The sequence below is a fragment of the Lithobates pipiens genome, unplaced genomic scaffold (assembly GCF_037356315.1).
Source record: "Lithobates pipiens isolate NorthernLeopardFrog02 unplaced genomic scaffold, aLitPip1_a1.2 Scaffold_28, whole genome shotgun sequence".
Classification (NCBI taxonomy): Eukaryota; Metazoa; Chordata; class Amphibia; order Anura; family Ranidae; genus Lithobates; species Lithobates pipiens.
Genome location: NW_027507789.1, coordinates 181,585,237 through 181,603,817, shown reverse-complemented (window position 1 = coordinate 181,603,817; position 18,581 = coordinate 181,585,237). Strand labels below are relative to the sequence as shown.

Here is an 18,581-nt window from a genome sequence, read left to right as displayed (position 1 = left end):
GTAAAGCCTTTCTACATCATGCATTAAAAATGGTACTAAACCCACAACACCATAATCAATCTGTGTATGCAGTAAAGCATGCTTTTTATACTCACCGTGGAACGTAAGGGGTTAATCATATACATTGTGTAAAAAGACAGTTTTCTATGATCCTCCACTTCTTCTACTGTCCCCAATCCATCTCCTGATAAAACAGAGCCTTGGGGGCACTCTGCACATGCTCAGTTTGGTGTGCATTGCTAGAGGTTTTTTTTTTTTGGGGGGGGGGGGGCATGTGATCAGCACTGTCCAGACAGAGGGTCAGGAGTCATGCAGCCTCATAGGACAGTCAGAGGAGAATGAAAACTCCTCCCACAAGCTTTAACCAGACACTGATAAAAGTCACAAGACTGCTCTATGCTGCTGATGAGAAAAGGTATTTAGCAGTTTATATTTAGTAAAATAATTGCATTTCCAGGTTCTGTGTACTGTGGGAGACCAGATATAGTGAATGTAGGCTCCTGTGTTTAGTAGCACTGAGGAGGGGCGCACTTTTGCATCCTTGCCCTGGGCGATAGAAGAACCTGCCCTGGTAGGTTGATATGCCAATTAAGAAGCTGGTTAATAGTGAATGAGATTATCAGACAATTGCCGTATGCATTGCTGGAAAACGGTAGGATCACTGATGTAACTTAAGGTGCCAGGGAAGTGCAGATGTAATAGTCGACCCCAACGCACATACTTTTATTATGTTTTCCCCAGTTCCTTGGTTCCTCCCCTCCACGACTTTAAATAAAACCTTTCTATTTTCATTGCATGCTTCATATTAGATCCAATGACATCATCATTGGGTCTCTGTGCTTCTCTATGCAATGCAGGCAGATCATGGCTGAAGGGAGGGTCTGCTGTACATAGCAGTAACGGGGGTGGGGGGGGTGTAGAAGTGATCTGACAGTGCTTCCATCTAACTATGGACTTGTCAGATTAACATATACTCCCGGAGCTGCAGTGCATGTAAAACTCCCAAAGCCACTGGCGTATGGCATATGTCGGTGGCAGTAAAAGGGTTAAAGCAGAACTCCAGCCAAAAATAGCAAGATAATAATGAATAGCCCATTAAAGGAAACCAGAAAAACAGCTTTTCCTGCAGTACGAGGCTGTGGACTGGATCCTTTATCCACTGGGGATCATTAATATTCATAATGGACATGTGTTTGAGAAATGCACATCCATTATGATGTCTAATACTGCTTCTTCTCCAATTTAGAACCCTTTCCAGAACATGAACTTTAATGGCATCCCAGTCTTAGTCTGTAGGGTTCAATATTGAGTTGGCCCACCCTTTGCAGCTATAACATCTTCAACTCTTCTGGGAAGGCTGTCCACAAGGTTTAGGAGTGTGTCTATGCGAATGTTTGACTATTCTTCCAGAAGAGCATTTGTGAGCTCAGGCACTGATGTGGACAGGAAGGCCTGGCTCACAGTCTCCTCTCTAATTCATCCCAAAGTTGTTCTATCGGGTTGAGGTCAGGACTCTGTGTAGGCCAGTCAAGTTCCTCCACCCCAAACTCGCTCATCCATGTCTTTATGGACCTTGCTTTGTGCACTGGTGCGCAGTCATGTTGGAACAGGAAGGGGCCATCCCCAAACTGTTCCCACAAAGTTGGGAGCATGAAATTGTCCAATATGTCTTGGTATGCTGATGTCCAAATGATTAGGACCAGTGCACAAAGCAAGGTCCATAAAGACATGGATGAGCAAGTTCGGGGTGGAGGAACTTGACTTGCCTACACAGAGTCCTGACCTCAACCTGATAGAACACCTTTGGGATGAATTAGAGTGGAGACTGCGAGCCAGGACTTCTTCAGTATCAGTACCAGACCTCACCAATGCTCTTCTGGAAGAACGGTCAAACATTCCCATAGACACTCCTAAACCTTGTGGACAGTCTTCCCAGGAGAGTTGAAGCTGTTATAGCTGTAAAGGGTGGGCCAACTCAATGTTAAACCCCAGAGACTAAGACGGGGATGCCATTAAAGGTCATGTGCGTGTAAAGGCAGTTGTCCCAATACTTTTGAGAGAGAGAGAGAGAGAGAGAGAGAGAGAGAGAGAGAGAGAGAGAGAGAGAGAGAGAGAGAGAGAGAGAGAGAGAGAGAGAGAGAGAGAGAGAGAGAGAGAGAGAGAGAGAGAGAGAGAGAGAGAGGAGAGAGAGAGAGAGAGAGAGAGAGAGAGAGAGAGAGAGAGAGAGAGAGAGAGAGAGAGAGAGAGAGAGAGAGAGAGAGAGAGAGAGAGAGAGAGAGAGAGAGAGAGAGATGCTGTGTCTATATATATATATAAAATAATTGATATAAAGTGTTGCAAAAAACAATTATGTCACTAAAGCCTGATATGTGGCTTCTTTTTTGTTTCTGCTGTCTCTGATATACGATCACGTTCATAATGATAGCTCATAATATCCTCTTTATTCGCAGCTGGCAAGAGATAGTGGTCGGAGCTCCATATTATTTTGACCGGAAGGAGGATGTGGGCGGAGCCGTTTACATTTATAACAACGAGGTTGGCAGTTTTACCGACAAGCCCTCGTTGGTGCTGTATGGGCCAGGGGCTTCCGCTTTGGTTCGCCGTGGCAAACATTGGAGACATTAACCAGGATGGATTCACTGGTAAAAATACACTTAAAATATAGCGCTATATGGAATCATAGGGTTATAGAAGGGTAGACACACAGAACTCCCATAATAGACAGCAGTTGAAATATGATATTATTGATCAAATAAAGATTAGATTAAACGATTAGAAAATTTAAATAAAAAAATACTGAACAAAATTCTAATGTATACCAAACTTAAATCCATCCATTCATGTAATGCTGCTCATAGAGCACAGTTACCACTATCTGGATGTAGTTATCAAAGCATTACTTCTCTGGACCAATGACAATTAAAATATAGTTTTATCCTGGAGTTCCGTTTTAAAGGCTAGAGTTATACAGGACATTTTTAGTAGCTCTAGCCTATCACTAACATCACTAGTGATGATTAATCCCTAGGAATATCAGAGGATCACCAAACAGATGGAGCAAATGGCTTCTTATGGAGTTAGCTAGACGAGAAGCATGTTGTAGCAATCTACTTCACATATTTGCACGAGACAGCACCGCAGATGCTGCTTGCTTTGAGGCTCTGCTTTTCTAATTGAAACCTCCAACCAGACATCTGATTTAAGATGAGTCGCCACTGCATTGAATAATACTGAGATACAATGATGGTGACCTGAAAAGGAGACCGGAGTGGGAGAAGAAAGGTCAGCACTAGATGACAGCTGGGGATGCTGCACGCACAGGAGCTAGCTAATGAATAAGCTGAGTGGATGATCTGTGTCTTCCTCTACTAAATGCCACATCAAAAATGCGACCCTCTATACCAGTCAAATATGGCTTGCTGCAAATCCGATCCAATAAGGTTATGCCTTTCAATACAATCATCACTCCCCTCAGGTATGATGGTGCCCTCCGATTCTTGAATATGCTCATGGGAAGACAGGAAAATATAACCTAAAACCGTTTGATAATATTTGATTAAAACACAAAAAGAAACCCACATATAATTAAAAAACAACAGCACTGTTTTGGGAGACGTCATTTGTGACGAAACACATAGGGAGGAGCTGACACTTGTGAATGCACGACACATTGGGAGTCCAGAAGCGGTCTGCATTATCTCTGGACTGACTTCTATTCTACAGTGCTCTTGTTATTTAAGTACCTTTTGTACTGATATCACTGGCTGAATCGGACGAATTTTGATCCATTTGTGGCCAACTTTAGCAGTATGGTGCTTCTATTTTATTCCTTCAGTTGGCTGGGGGAGTGTGTTTTTGTTCAGGATGTGCAGTTGCTGCAGTGGAGGTGAAGGATCTGGTTGTGCCAGATAGGCAGGGGAGCCTAAATTACAAAGGTGGCTGAAGAGAATTATAAATCCTTTGGTAGTTAAAACAGCCCCCGTATTTCAACTGTTTATCCAGCTCTTTGCCTGGTGCTTAACTTTAAATTGCAAAATGATAGCTAACAGGAGGTTTCCATTAAAGTGTATGTAAAGGCAAAGTTTTTTTCTTTTTTGGGGGGATAGAGTAAGGAAGGGTTAGACACCCTATCAAGTTACTTTTTTAATTACTGTGTCCCATTGGGAGATTTCCTCGTTATTTCCTGTCCAGGAGACTCAACAGGAAATGAGAGGAAAATGCTGCCAAGAACGTGTAGGCAGGTGCAGCCTACATTCTCCACTGCAGGTGGTGCTTTTCTGAAGCGACACGGCAGTTGGAGGGGAAGTCTGGAGCAGGGATATGCAATTAGCGGACCTCCAGCTGTTGCAGAACTTAAATTCCCATGAGGCATAGCAAGACTCTGACAGCCACAAGCATGACACCCAGAGGCAGAGGCATGATGGGACTTGTAGTTTTGCAACAGCTGGAGGTCCGCTAATTGCATATCCCTGGTCTAGAGGAACCTGGTTCCTCTATGGTTTCCTGGGTTGCTGGGGAAGCTATCCAATTGGATGCTGCCAACCCATGTGACTCTGGCAGCCATCTTGGGTCAGGCTATTTAAGGCCCTGGCTACCAGATTTGGGAGTGGGTAGAGTAGGGACAGGTTCCCCGCTTGGTAGGGAAAGGTTCCTGATGAGGAGGGAAAGAGTAGAGCTCACAACTTCTCTGGACATCTTCTTGAGCTTGAGACGGCCAGGCAGCACTTCTCCCCTCCTAACAGACGCTGTCAGTTTGGCTTAAACCCTTTCTCTACATGCTGTTGGACCTGTGAGTGTTCCCGGTTGGGTTGCCTTCCCACCCAGTTTATTGTGAACTGTCGTTGCATTCCTTCTTTCACCGAACTTGGACTGTGTGTGTTATTGCCACCACATGCAGCTACACCCCACCTACAAACGTATTTTACATCTTAGGCCGCGTACACACGGGTGGACTGTTCGCCCAACTTTGTCCGCTGAACAGTGTTTCAGCGGACAGTCCGCTCGTGTGTGGGCTTCAGCGGACAGTTTCAGCGGACAGTCTGACGAACAAAGTTTTTCGGAATTTCCGTAAGACAGTCTGCTGAAACTTGGTTTCAGCGGACAGTCCGCTCGTGTGTAGGCTTGTTCGACAAACTAAGTTTCGCGCATGCTCAGAAAGGATTTACACGGCGAAGGTTGCATTGCAGTGTATTGGACGTCGAATTTCTCGTCCCGTCGTACGTGCCGTTCACGTCATCGCGCACGCTTTCAGCGGACTGTTCGTTCATCGTGTGTGGTCAAGTCCGTTCATGCAAATTTTGAGCGGACTGTTTGTCGGATTGTTTGATGAACAAAGTTGGGCGAACAGTCCGCCCGTGTGTACGCGGCCTTAGAGATTTGTCGCAGGAATAGGAGTCCGCGTTTGAAGAATCTCCCTCTCATCTTGCTCTTGCGACAACTCTAAAATTTAAGTTTTCCTTACTTTCTGACTTGATGACAATGGTCACCAGGAAGTTATACAGAGGTTAGTGGTAGAATTGGCAACACCAAGTCCCCAATGTAGAAGGGAAGTAACAATAATAGCATGTATTTCAGGTTGCATTGTCCAAACCTTGCTATGTAGCTTCATGACATACAGTATGTTTGGTGTTGGTCAACCTCAAATTATATAAAGGGGACATTATCCAAAAGGGGAATTTAACCATCCATTGTTTTATGGCAGATCTGGCGGTGGGTGCTCCTTTTGAAGAAATGGGCAAAGTGTACATCTACCACAGCAAGTCCAGTGGGCTGCAGTCCAAACCAAGTCAGGTAAAGACCTCCTCTCCGTTCCTCTCTGTTCACCTCTGAAGATGACCATACACCAGGGGTAGGGAACCTTGACTTGTAGTTTCAAAACAACTGGAGAGCCAAGGTCCCCTACCCCTGCCATACACAGTCAGACTTGACCCTTCCTCTGCTTTAGGAGTCTGCAAAAAATTTGTCTTTCCATGGTAGTAATCATGTAGGTGGTAAATGTCCATATAGAAGTCATCATATAAGCAGGGCCGTCTTTAAGGCAGGGCAAAAGGGGCAGCTGCCCTGGACCCTGTCATTGTTGTGGGACCCATAACAGCTGCCTCATACTTGCCAACTATCCAGGTTTAAATTTCCTTGTCCCTTGAAGTTTTATTCCTGTGCTGTGTCCCAATATCTCAGTGTAAAGGGCTGGTACTAAAGCTGCCCAGCTCTGCCCTATTGTTGTGTACAGATGACTCACCTGAAGACCCTGTGTTTACATGTAAATAACCGGCATTCATATGTAAATAACGGCGACAATACTAAGTAAATAGCTGTGGCGACGGCATTGATATGTAAATAAAGGTGGCATTCATATGTATATCATGCTCCCCTGCTGTGAGGAGTTGATGTGCTGTAACCTCTAGCAACTAATCCGTGAGCCGTAATGTGTACTGTAACCTCTAGCAACCAGTCAGTAAGCAGTAATGAAATGCTGTAACTGCTGGCAACCAATCACAATTGCTGCCTGATCATATACAGTAAACTGATTTTAAGTCTAGCTGCTATTTATTGTATTTCTCAGAGCAGGTGGAGAGGGAAATTGCATGGTGGGGCCCCAAGAAAAATTTTGCCCAGGGTCCAATCTATATTAAAGACGGCCCTGCATATAAGAGCTGAACAATGTACAGATGGAGACTTCCTGGTCGTATCTTCTGGATATCTGAGTACAGCTGTTGGCTTTAAAAGCTTTGACTATCCCATACAATGACTGCTTTTCAGAATAGAACAGTTGAATGATGATTTACCTGTGTATGGTCACTTTTTTTTTATTATTATTATTTTTCTTACCACTGAACTACCACCATGTTCTATAAGATGCACATCATTCCTTTTTTTGATTTTCACCACCTGTAGATTATCGAAGGATCTCAGGTTGGTGGGATACCAACATTTGGATACTCAATCAGCGGTGGTCTCGATGTTGATGAAAACTCTTACCCAGACCTGCTTGTGGGAAGTTTGGCGGACCAAGTTGCTCTGCTGAGGTAATTAGATGGTATATCTCAATGGCCAGCTGGTTGAATTTGGTTAAAGTTCATTGATCTAGGTTATCTAACTTGACTTTTAGCACTACAATGTTAACCTTGACCCTCTCTCCGCACATGTTCATGAGGGGGAGACTACTAGTGGGGCTCATCTGCAATGCACCGAGTACAGGAATAATGAGTGGGGCCACCAGGTACCTGCCATGGCACAAAGGAAGCAAGCCCCATCCATCCACATGTAGGTGCTAGGTTAGGTAAATTCAGTCTTAAGCTTCCCTGTAATCAGTTAAGCTGCTTGTGATTGGTTTTGGCTGTTCTGTGTATCAGTGGTTGCAGAATTGACTGCTTCATCCTCCCGTCTTGAGGGTTCTGGAAAGTAGTGGTTTGGGAGAGTCAAATCAGTAGCTGAATATTTATGCAACCCCAGTCAATATCTGAGGGAGGGTGCCCAGATGATGGCTGGGAGGGAGCATAAATAGTGGAGCCTGGAACAGTTGGGTTCTTGTCCATGAAATACCAGCCTGAAGAGCTGCTGTCCTTTGAGCTGTGCTTTTCTCTTGCTCCCTGAGGGCCCAGCTACTCTAGCTGAGGGCCCTATTCTGCTGAGCTGTGACTGAGGGACTTCTTTTGGGGTCTGGTGTGAAGAATTCACAGGAGAGGTGTCGGGAAGATATTGGAGGGAGGCATCCAACTATCCAAGCACATTAGAGAGTACAGACCGGTGTGTGAAATCCCAGCGACTGTGTGCTGCTGTTGTCCCTCTTGCATCAGAGTCAGCCTTTATTTAAGGTAGACATTGTTCATGGAATCCCTGTGTAGCTCAGCCCATCATTTGCTGCTACAAGGACTGTTATCAGAATCACTAAGAGGAAGATGGGTGCCCTCAAGTTAATTCTGCTGGAGTATCCCATGGTTAGTCTGCACCCATCCAAGTTCAATTTTTTTTCAATAAAGCAAGAATAGTAATACCCCTAGACTGATTATTGAGCCAGAGGAGTGACTGAGACTGTGTGTCTGGCTGTTAGAGCACCTATTGGGGAAAGAACCTTGGGACCAAATCAGAGGGCCCTTTAATGGGTGAGTGCTACACACACATGGCTGGGGGAGACAATAATTCATGGCAGCTATGCCAATATATACATTGGTTGCTGCTAAAAATGTACTATTGTGTAATTACTATGAATTGAAGTGGTTGTAAGGGCACAAGGTTTTTTTAGGTAAAAAACATTCTGGATGCAGCAACCCCCCCCCCCCCCATAATACTTACCTGAGCCCCGTCTCGATCCAGCAATGTCCATGAGAGCCTTGACTCTCCGGGGATTCGCACTCCTGTTTGGCTTTTGGCAGCATTGGGGGGCCATTGACTCTTGCCGCTGTCAATCATAGCCAGTGAGCCAATCAGGACGCGGAGGGGGCGGGCTGAGCCACGGCTCTGTGTGTGAATGGTTGCACAGAGCGGCGGATTGGGAGCACGCCTGCTTTGGTGTCGGCAGGATAGAGGAGCCAGGAGCGCCAGTGTGTGACCCAAGAAGAGGGGAACCTGGGCTTCTCTGTGCAAAACCACTGCACAGAGCAGGTAAGTATAACATGTTTGCTATTTGAAAAAAAAAAAAAACAAGACTTTAGTATCACTTTATTCACTTAAAATTTTGCCAGCTTGATCTTCCTTATTTTATGTGTTAAATATAGCAATTGGTAAATTACTGAACTTATAGAGCTGAAATGTGAGAAGAAGCAACAAAGAACAACCACAGTTTGTTACTACAAAGCATGAAGCAGATCCTGCATATGTAATGAGCAAATATGGCTACCCTCTATATACATATTAAGGTAGATGCTGTGTTTAAATATCTCCCCATCCCCCAAAACTGGAGAGGAACAATAGCAGGCCTGGGCGGCAACCATGGTTTCTTCCATAGGTAAAGTGGGGAAGTGAGCCCAGGAATCTGGGGACAGAAATTGTGTTATTTGCACAATTACAGAATTAAAAAAAAGTGAAAAAATCCTACAAAAAGACAAATGCTGTTAACATATTTAAGATATGGTAAACTGCAATACATGATATTTTTTCTTTTGGGTTTAGATGTATTTTAGATGGACTTTACTTGTCTTATTTTAGAAATATACTAATTTAATTCAGTGTATTTTTCTTACAGATCTCGTCCTGTTATCAATATCTCTAAGGAGTTTTCTGTGACACCAACTCTTGTAGATCCCAGTAAATGTTCCTCAACTTCCTGGTAAGAGTCCATATTGTCCATATCCCTAATGCCCACTCTGCAATCCTTAGTGCTTACCCTCAGGGCCAGGGACAAGGGGTGGGCAGGTTTGGTGGCTGCTCTGGGCACTGTGGTATCATGAGATGTTGGAAGAGCACTGCGAGGAGATGGGGGGGGGGGATTTGTGTTGGGAGGGAGGATTTAAGAGATGGCAGGGGGTATTGATTATTCTGGGGGGGAAATCTGGGGAGGGGGATTTGTGCTAGGAGTGAAAATCTGGCGAGGGGGATTAGTGATAAGAGTGGAAATCTGGGGAGGAGGATTAGTGCTAGGAGGGGAAATCTGGGGAAGGGGATTAGTGCTAGGAGGGGGAATGTGTAGAGGGGGATTTATACTAGGAGGGGAAATCTGGGGTGGGAGATTTTTGCTAGGAGGGTGGATAGAGGGAAAATGTGTCGGGAGAGAGGATTTGGAACAAGGGGAGAACAGGGAGGGGAAATTTGAGGGGCAGAGGATTTGTGCTAGGAGGAGTGATTTTTCTTGGGGGGGGGGGGGGGGTGTCGAGAGAGAGGATTTAAGCTGGGAGGGGGGATGAGGGGAGGGGCAAAGATTTGTGCTGAGATAGGGGATTTCAGCAGAGGGAGGAGGATGTTACTGCTGTAACATATTGCCAGTCTCGGAGTATCTCCTACAGCATGGGTGCTCAACCTGTGGTCCTCCAGCTGTTGTAGAACTACAAGTCCCATGAGGCATTGCATGGCTGACAGTTACAAGCATGACTCCCAAAGGCAGGGGCATGATGGGACTTGTAGTTTTGCAACAGCTGGAGGTCTATGGTTGAGAACCCATGTCCTACAGCATGTCTCCAACCATACTTTTAGCATGTGTGTAATATCTGACCATTTCCTCTGCTCTACTATGATGTCTCTCTTCTGTAGTATTTAATATACTGAACATTATGTGTGGCCCTAGGTGACATCAGGGGCCCGTAGTTGAGGCCCCTTATATCTTGTAGGTTGACAACCGTTGCTCTACATTCATTATTAACTGCACTGACTCTCTTGGTATTCTGGCAGCCATGAGTGACAGTCATAAGAATACAATAGGCATGAGCAGGAGATCTGTCCATCCATGCTGATTGGCATGGAAGGAAGACTCTATGGATTTCTCTCATTGAGCCCAGCTTTACACTGCTTCAGACATAAAAACCGTTACATTCACCATGTCATCTGACTGCTGTTTCTCTCTGTAATTTTTCATGCCTACAAATGTTAATTGTATTTTACTTCATAAATGAATCCTCTCTTCTATACAGCATGGATGTCCGCCTTTGCTTCTCATACATACTGAGTACCGGGAATACCAGATACAAGAGAAATATTAGTAAGTATAGGTTTTGCAGGTGCCATTTCGTTGTTTAACATTGGTTGCATGCTTAAAGTGGTTGTAAACCTCAGACATGAAATATGAACAAAGCATAACCATCAGTAGTGTGTTCTTGTCTCAATCCAGAGCACTTAGTGTGATCTCTGTGTGCTGCTTCATTCCTCTGCAATCAGCATGAATCACCTCTGACAAGTTTTCCTGACACCAAGAGAAAAATGGTGATCCAGTTGATTGACAGCCTCAGCTCTTTTGTGAAAGGGGTGTGTCTCTTCCATCCAATCAGCTCTCAGAGCTCTCCTCACTGAGCCCTGCAGAGTGAAACTTCAGCTCTCCATCCACTTTTTTTCTGAACTTTCAGATAAGCTTTATGCCGCGTACACACACGGTCGGAATTTCCGACAACAAATGTTTGATGGGAGCTTGTTGTCGGAAATTCCGACCGTGTGTAGGCTCCATTGGACATTTGCTGTCGGAACTTCCGACAGCAAAAATTTGAGAGCTGGTTCTCAAATTTTCCAACAACCAAACTTGTTGTCGGAAATTCCAATTGTGTGTACACAATTCCGACGCACAAAATTCCATGCATGCTCGGAATCAAGCAGAAGAGCCGCGTTGGCTATTGAACTTAATTTTTCTCAGCTCGTCGAACATCTTGTATGTCAGCGCGTTCTTGACATTTGGAATTTCCGACAACATTTGTGTGACCGTGTGTATGCAAGACAAGTTTGAGCCCAACATCCGTCGGAAAAAAGATCCAGGATTTTGTTGTCGGAATATCCGAGTGTGTGTGTACGCGGCATTATAATTCAGCACTTTGAACAGATGTAGAGAGAGAAGGGTGAAAATACACAGGTACAACTTATGTAGAAGGATTTGTCTCTGTGTATCACCTGAGGCCAGTCACATCACTGAGTATATTGCAGGGTTTAAAACCACTTTAAGGATTGAAATACAAGACTGAATTTAGATTTGAATAGATATACATGATAAGGCCCGTACACACAAAAAACATGCAAATTAGCTGTTTTAAGGCAACATCCAACCATGTGTACACTCCACCGGAGAAACTTGTTCGGTTTTCATCTGACTTTTGTTGGTTGTGCGAATGGACAAACTTTTTGACAACATAAGTCCGATGGAGCAAAGTCCGATCGTGTGTACAGAAAAACATAGGACTTTACAAACACGCATGCTCAGAACCAATGCAAAAGATCAGACAACAATACAGAAGTTGACCAAAGGTGGCAGTAAAGAGCAGAAAAACCACGTGATTTGGTGAAAGTTGGCTGAAAAAGTCTGATCGTGTGTATGCTTAACAAGTTCAGGGCCAATGCCCTTTGTACAAAAGTCCACAGGAAAGTTTGTACAAAGTCAAGTATGAGGCTTTAGACAGTCAATCTTAGTTGTGTGCATGGAGCCCTTAAAGTGCATATAAAGCCTCATACACACGATCGGACTTTGTACAAACTTTCCAGTGGATTTTTGTACAACGGGCGCCGGCCGTGAACTTGTATTGCATACACACGGCAGGATTTTTTCAGCCAACTTTCACCATATCACGTGGTTTTTCTGCTCTTTACCGCCACCTTTGGTCAACTTCTGTATTGTTGTCTGATCTTTTGCATTGGTTCTGAGCATGTGTGTTTGTACTTTGTACTTTAACAAAAGTTTAATTTTGGTCTCATCTGATCAGAGCACCTTCTTCCACGTGTTTGCTGTGTCCCCCACAAACTGCAAATGGGACTTTTTATGGCTTTCTTTCAACAATGCTTTCTTCTTGCCACCCTTCCATAAAGGTCAGATTTGTGGAGTGCACAACTAATAGTTGCCCTGTGGACAGATTCTCCCACCTGAGCTGTGGATCTCTGCAGCTCCTCCAGAGTTACCATGGACCTCTTGGCTGCTTTTCTGATTAATGTTCTCCTTGCCCAGCCTGTCAGTTTAGGTAGGTAGGTTTGCAGTTGTGCCATACTCTTTCCATTTTCCGATGATGGATTGAACAGTGCCCCTAGAGATGTTCAAAGCTTTGGATATTTTATTTGGAACCTAACCCTGCTTTAAACTTCTTCACAACTTTATCCCTGACCCGTCTTGTGTGTTTCTTGGCCTTCATGATGCTGTTTGTTCGCTAAGGTTCTCTAACAAACCTCAGAGGGCTTCACAGAACAGCTGTATTTATACTGAGATTAAATTACACACAGATGGACTCTATTTACTAATTAGGTGACTCCTAAAGGCTATTGGTTCCACTAGATTTTAGTTTGGGGTATCAAAGTAAAGGGGGGTGAATACAAATGCATGCCACACTTTTCAGATATTTATTTGTAAAACATTTTGAAAACCTTTCATCATTTTTCTTCCACTTCACAATTATGTGCCACTATGTGTTGGTCTATCACATAAAATCCCAATAAAATACATATACGTTTTTGGTTGTAACATGATAAAATGTGGAAAATTTCAAGGGGTATGAATACTTTTTCAAGGCACTGTAAGTAAGGGTAAGTAACCCCTTTTAAATGCTGGAATACATTAGTGGCTCACAGACTGGTTATTTCTCTGTTCTGTATTTGCTCTATTAGGATAAGAATTACCCATGTCATAATAAAATTGTTTTTATCATTTTCACAGCCCTCCAATACACTTTGGATGCTGATTTTGACAGGCGACCTACCCGGGTGAAGTTTCAGGGGGCCCCTGGAGCCGTATACAAGGGCTTCTTCTCAATGCCAGAGACCACATGTCAGAACCTCCAGCTTCTATTAGCGGTGAGTGAGGCTCTGTCCCCACAGTGCTTACAGCATATTTATCAATAAGATTTGATCATTAGGTTGCCTCCATTTAGATGTAAACGTAAAGGTTTGCCAAACTGTACCTATCAGGGGTGAAACGCCTTAGGGCTGCAACTTTGGGTGGGAGGTAAGCAGTGTGTGTGGTATGCCATATCTGTAAGCTCAATGATCTAACTTGAGTTTTAGGATGTTATCAGTGTGTAACCCAACTTTCTTTGAAGTTGCATGTGATGCAAAGTGTGAATGGGCTCCCGGGCTTCTGCACCCAGCTGTGCTGCAGGACTAAGGAGAGGAAAGTGGACCTCAATACACTGTTTAATTGGGCAACTATGTGGCAAATGATGTTTAATGTTGATAAATGGAAAGTTATTCACTTGGGGGCTAAGAATTTGCATGCATCATACATACTAGGGAGAGTACAACTGGGGGAATCAATGGTGGAGAAGGAGTTGGGTGTTCTGGCCAACCATGCACTTAATAATTGCATGCAATCCTTTCTTGTATTAGGAGAGGTATGGACTCCAGAGAGAGAGAGAGAGAGAGATAATTTTTCTCCTATATAAATAAATAGTAAGACCTCATCTGAAATATGCAGTTCAGATTTGGGCACCAGTTTACAAAAAGGATATCGGGGAACTGGAGAAAGTGAAGAGAAGGGCAACCAACCAAATAAGGCACAGAGGAGCTCAGCTATGAGGTATCAAAAAGTTTTGAGACTAGTTTTGTAACATGCTAACAGATGGCAGCACAAGGCTCCATGCCCAGTTACAGGGACCACCAACCTTCATAAGTTAGTGTGCCATCATCCTGTGTACATTGGGAACTATGCAACTGGGGCTATTCTGACCTCTTGTGTTACCAGGTCTGCTATTTCATCATGGACAGCAAGTTAGAACAAAGAGATAACGTGAAAATCTTTGTGAAACTGGGCAAATAAGATATCAGGAAGACCTTCAATGCGCTCAGCCCTCTGAAAATGTTAAAACAATTGGGCAACTTGTGCATGATGATCGTTGGAGTACAATCACGTGTGCCACTCAAAACACCTCAAACGGTGGATTGCAGCATAGCCGTAAACTTGAAGAATCATGTTAGATGTTTCTATGGCAGATTTGCTGGGTTTCACAAAGGAATTTCACGCTCTTTGTTCTAACTTGCTGTCCATGATGAAATAGCAGACGTGGTCAGAATAGCACCAGTTGCACAGCTCCCGATGTACACAGAACGACATCTTTTGACACACTGATTTATGAAGGTCGGTGCTCCCTGTGATTGGGCGTGCAGCCTTGTGCTGCCATCCGTTGGTGTGTTACAACACTAGTCTCGAAAAATTTTGATACCACCTCGTATGAGGAACGATTAGCTGAACTGAGCTACTGCTGACTTTTTAATAAACAGACACTTAGGCCGCGTACACACGCGCGGACTGTTCGCCCAACCTTGTTCGGCAAACAGTTTGTCAAACAGTCCGCTCATTTCGAAAGTACAGCGGACAGGCCCACACACGGGCGGACTGTTCGCTCAAACACAGTTTCAGCGGACAGTTTTTCGGAATTTCCGAAAGACTTTGTCCGTCCAACTGTCCGCTGAAACTGTCCGCTGAAAGCCCACACACGGGCGGACTGTCCGCCCAAACACTGTTCAGCGGACAGGGTTGGGCGAACAGTCCGCCCGTGTGTACGCGGCCTTACCTGTCCCATGGTCCAGCGATGCGGGTGCCCAAAGCTCTACTCCTCTCCCCCCACTTCTCCACGGCGCCATCATTGGGACTGTGGGCACCCGGCCGTGACAGCTTGTGGCTTCACGGTCGGGAGCGTACTGCGCTTTCTGAGTGGACAGTCAATCTTCTGGGACCTGTGACATGTCCCAGAAGATTGCCTAGAGGGAGGGGCCTCCTAGGGGGAGAGGAGGAGTCGAGAAGTGGAAGAAGGAAGTGGAACAGGAAGTCCCTCTCTAAAGTAGGCACCCACTCCCCCCTCCCACCCCCAAAAAAAATTACATGCCAAATGTGGCATGTAAGGGGGCAAGGAGCACTTTTGGGTAGAACTCCACTTTAAACTTAAGTTATCCATGTTGGTGTAAATGATCTGGTTCCTGGGCAGGCAGCTTCTACACCCCAGAGGATCTCCACAGTCTCCTTGGCTTATAGTGTAGTGTAAGGAGAATTGAAAAATTGACACGCCACACCACTCCAGATACTACTTTAGTCCATTAAAGTCAGGCCCTTTTTTGTTTGTTTTTTGGAGTCTCTCTTTTATATTCTATATTCTTTTTTTGTTTGAGGTTTGTATGCACACATATTAACCTAAATCCCATTGTGGTTTGCTTCTTTTTTTTCTAAAGTTTGTTTAAACACATTAAATACACAGTATTTTTTACAGGATTGTGACATAGAATAGACAGTTTGCACAGTGTACCACAGATCATTAGAATCCATGGCGTACACACAAAACCACATTATTAAAGGAACATTCCATGCTGCAAAAACATGCATCTGTTTCTACTTGCACCATATGCAATTTATGGCTGAAATTCTTTAGCTCCTGTCTATCCTTATCAGTGTTTTTTATTTATTTTCGCAGGACAGTATCCAAGATAAGCTACATCCTATCCGCATCTCCCTGAAATATTCTATTCTGGACCGGGAGCTGAAGGCCCGAAATAATGTCCCCTCATTGGACAACTTCCCTGTGCTGAACCAAGATCAAAATATGGAGCAAATAGTGGAGGTAAACAGCACAAAACTTTTAATTTTGTTTTGGATAGAGCAAGGAAGGGTTAAGGGTTGGAGCCTTTGTCAGTTTTTATTTTATTTTATTGAAGTGTTTGCACAGTTGGAAAATCTCACACCACTTCTTGTTAGGACTCTTACTAGGGACAGGAAGTGATTGGAAATATTTCCAGTGGGGTCATAGTGTTCTTCCTTCTACTTAAAACACAAAACTTTGCCTGGGGTTAAAGTCTAATGTCGCATACACGCGGTCGGATTTTCCGTCAACAAATGTTTGATGTGAGCTTTTTGTCGGAAATTCCGACAGTGTAGGCTCCATCGGACATTTTCCCCCGTCGGAATTTCCGACAAACAAAATTTGAGATCTGAATCTCAAATTTTCCAATTTTCCGACAACAAAATCCGTTGTCGGAAATTCCAATCGTGTGTATACAATTCTGACGCACAAAGTACCACGCATACTCGGAATCAAGCAGAAGTGCTGCACTGGCTATTGAACTTCATTTTTCTCGGCTCGTCATACGTGTTGTACATCACTGTGTTCCTGACAAGATTTGTGTGGCTGTGTGTATGCAAGACAAGTTTGAGCCAACATCCATCGGAAAAAAAAATTGGATTTTTGTTGTCTGAATGTGAGATCGTGTGTACACAGGATTAAAATGGGCAGATACGGGGTGGTATCAAAAGATTTGGAGACACCTTCACACCCAGTCTACACATCAACAGATGGCAGCACAAGGCTGCACGCCCAGCCACAGGGAGCTCCAACCTTCATATGTCAGTGTGCCAAGAGATGTCGTCCTCTGTACATCGGGAGCTGTGCAACTGGTGCTATTTTGACCATGTCTGCTATTTCATCATGGACAGCAAGTTAGAACAAAAAGCAAGCGTGAAATTCTTTGTGAAACTGGGCAAATCTTCCACAGACGTTTGACATGATTCGGCAAGTTTACGGCAATGCTGCAATGAATTATTGGAGGTGTTTTGAGTGGCGCGTGTGATTGTTCTTCGATCATCATGCATAAGTTACCCAATGGTTTTGACTTTTTCAGAGTTTGAGCTTGTTGAAGGTCTTCCTGTTCCTTTGTCATCTTCCAGTGATGTTCTTCCAACACTTGAAGCACGTGTGCCACTCAAAACACCTTGAATGACTCATTACAGCATCCCCGTTGAAGTCATCCTTCATATAATTGCTGTCCATGGTGAACTAGCAGACGTGGTCATAATAGCACCAGTTGCACAGTTCCCGATGCACACAGGACGATGTCTTTTGGCACACTGACTTGAGTCGGTGCTCCCTGCGACTGGGTGTGCAACCTTGTGCTGCCATCCTTTGGCAAAAACTAGTCTCAAATTTTTTTGATACCACCTTGTATGATTGTGAAGGGTTTTCCAATACAGTGCAACCAGATTTTAATCTGTGTTGTAGCTCAACTTTTGGACATCTTCAAGGCAGCTGTAATCATGCTATTTCTAGGTGGGGGGAAGTTGTAATGAACTCTATGCACAACCTTCCTATTTTATGTTAGCTATAGGTTTCAGGTTTGTGTACTTGTTGCCACCAACTGAATGCAGGCGTTGACCCTGTGCCTTCTGGTTGATGGACTCCACTTGGCATGGTTACTGGTCATGAAATGTGATGGCGGTAGCTTCTGATACATTTTTACTGGACCATTTGTAGACTTCTCAATCTTGACACTAGGCATTCCCATCCTTGGGACACTTTAGTTGGATGTTTAATGGTCACGGATCAGATCCAATTATGACCGCCCTGTTGGTTGGTAGCTGTAACAGAAGGGATAGATAGATTATATTTTTTTTCCATGAGAGCTGTTAGTCACTAAAGCAGCCTTTCTCAACCTTTTTACCGCAGAGGAACCGCTAAAATATTTTTTAGGTTTGGGGAACTGTACTATTTTATTCTAAGAAAAAACGTGCTTGGTTTATCTGTAGATGGCAGGGTGATATATCTATAGTGACCTCTAGTGGTTGTTTTTGTAAAGGTGTAATTATGTAAGCTGTGTTTTCTCATAAGCTATGTGGGTAAAAAAGTATGTGGACACTTGTCCATCACACCTATTCTGTATGGGTAAAATTATGTGGACACCTGACCCTCACACCTATTCTGTATGGGTAAAATTATGTGGACACCTGACCATCACACCTATTCTGTATGGGTAAAATTATGTGTACATCTGACCATCACACCTATTCTGTATGGGTAAAATTATGTGTACATCTGACCATCACACCTATTCTGTATGGGTAAAATTATGTGGACACCTGACCATCAAACCTATTCTGTATGGGTAAAATTATGTGGACACCTGACCATCACATCTACTTTATATGGGTAAAAGTATGTGGACACCTGACTATCACACCTACTCTATATGGGTAAAATTATGTGGACACCTGATCATCCCGT

The 18,581-nt window shown here is 44.0% G+C and overlaps 1 protein-coding gene across 1 annotated transcript in view; it reads left to right on the top strand.

Moving 5' to 3' along the window:
- Nucleotides 1-18,581, top strand: part of ITGA3 (integrin subunit alpha 3) — a 132,785-nt gene that overhangs the window by 73,988 nt on the left and 40,216 nt on the right. Inside the window, 8 exon segments of the mRNA XM_077460062.1 lie at nucleotides 2,451-2,576; nucleotides 2,578-2,642; nucleotides 5,702-5,790; nucleotides 6,895-7,025; nucleotides 9,182-9,265; nucleotides 10,560-10,627; nucleotides 13,262-13,398; nucleotides 16,005-16,151. Coding sequence (XP_077316188.1) covers nucleotides 2,451-2,576; nucleotides 2,578-2,642; nucleotides 5,702-5,790; nucleotides 6,895-7,025; nucleotides 9,182-9,265; nucleotides 10,560-10,627; nucleotides 13,262-13,398; nucleotides 16,005-16,151 — 847 coding nt within the window.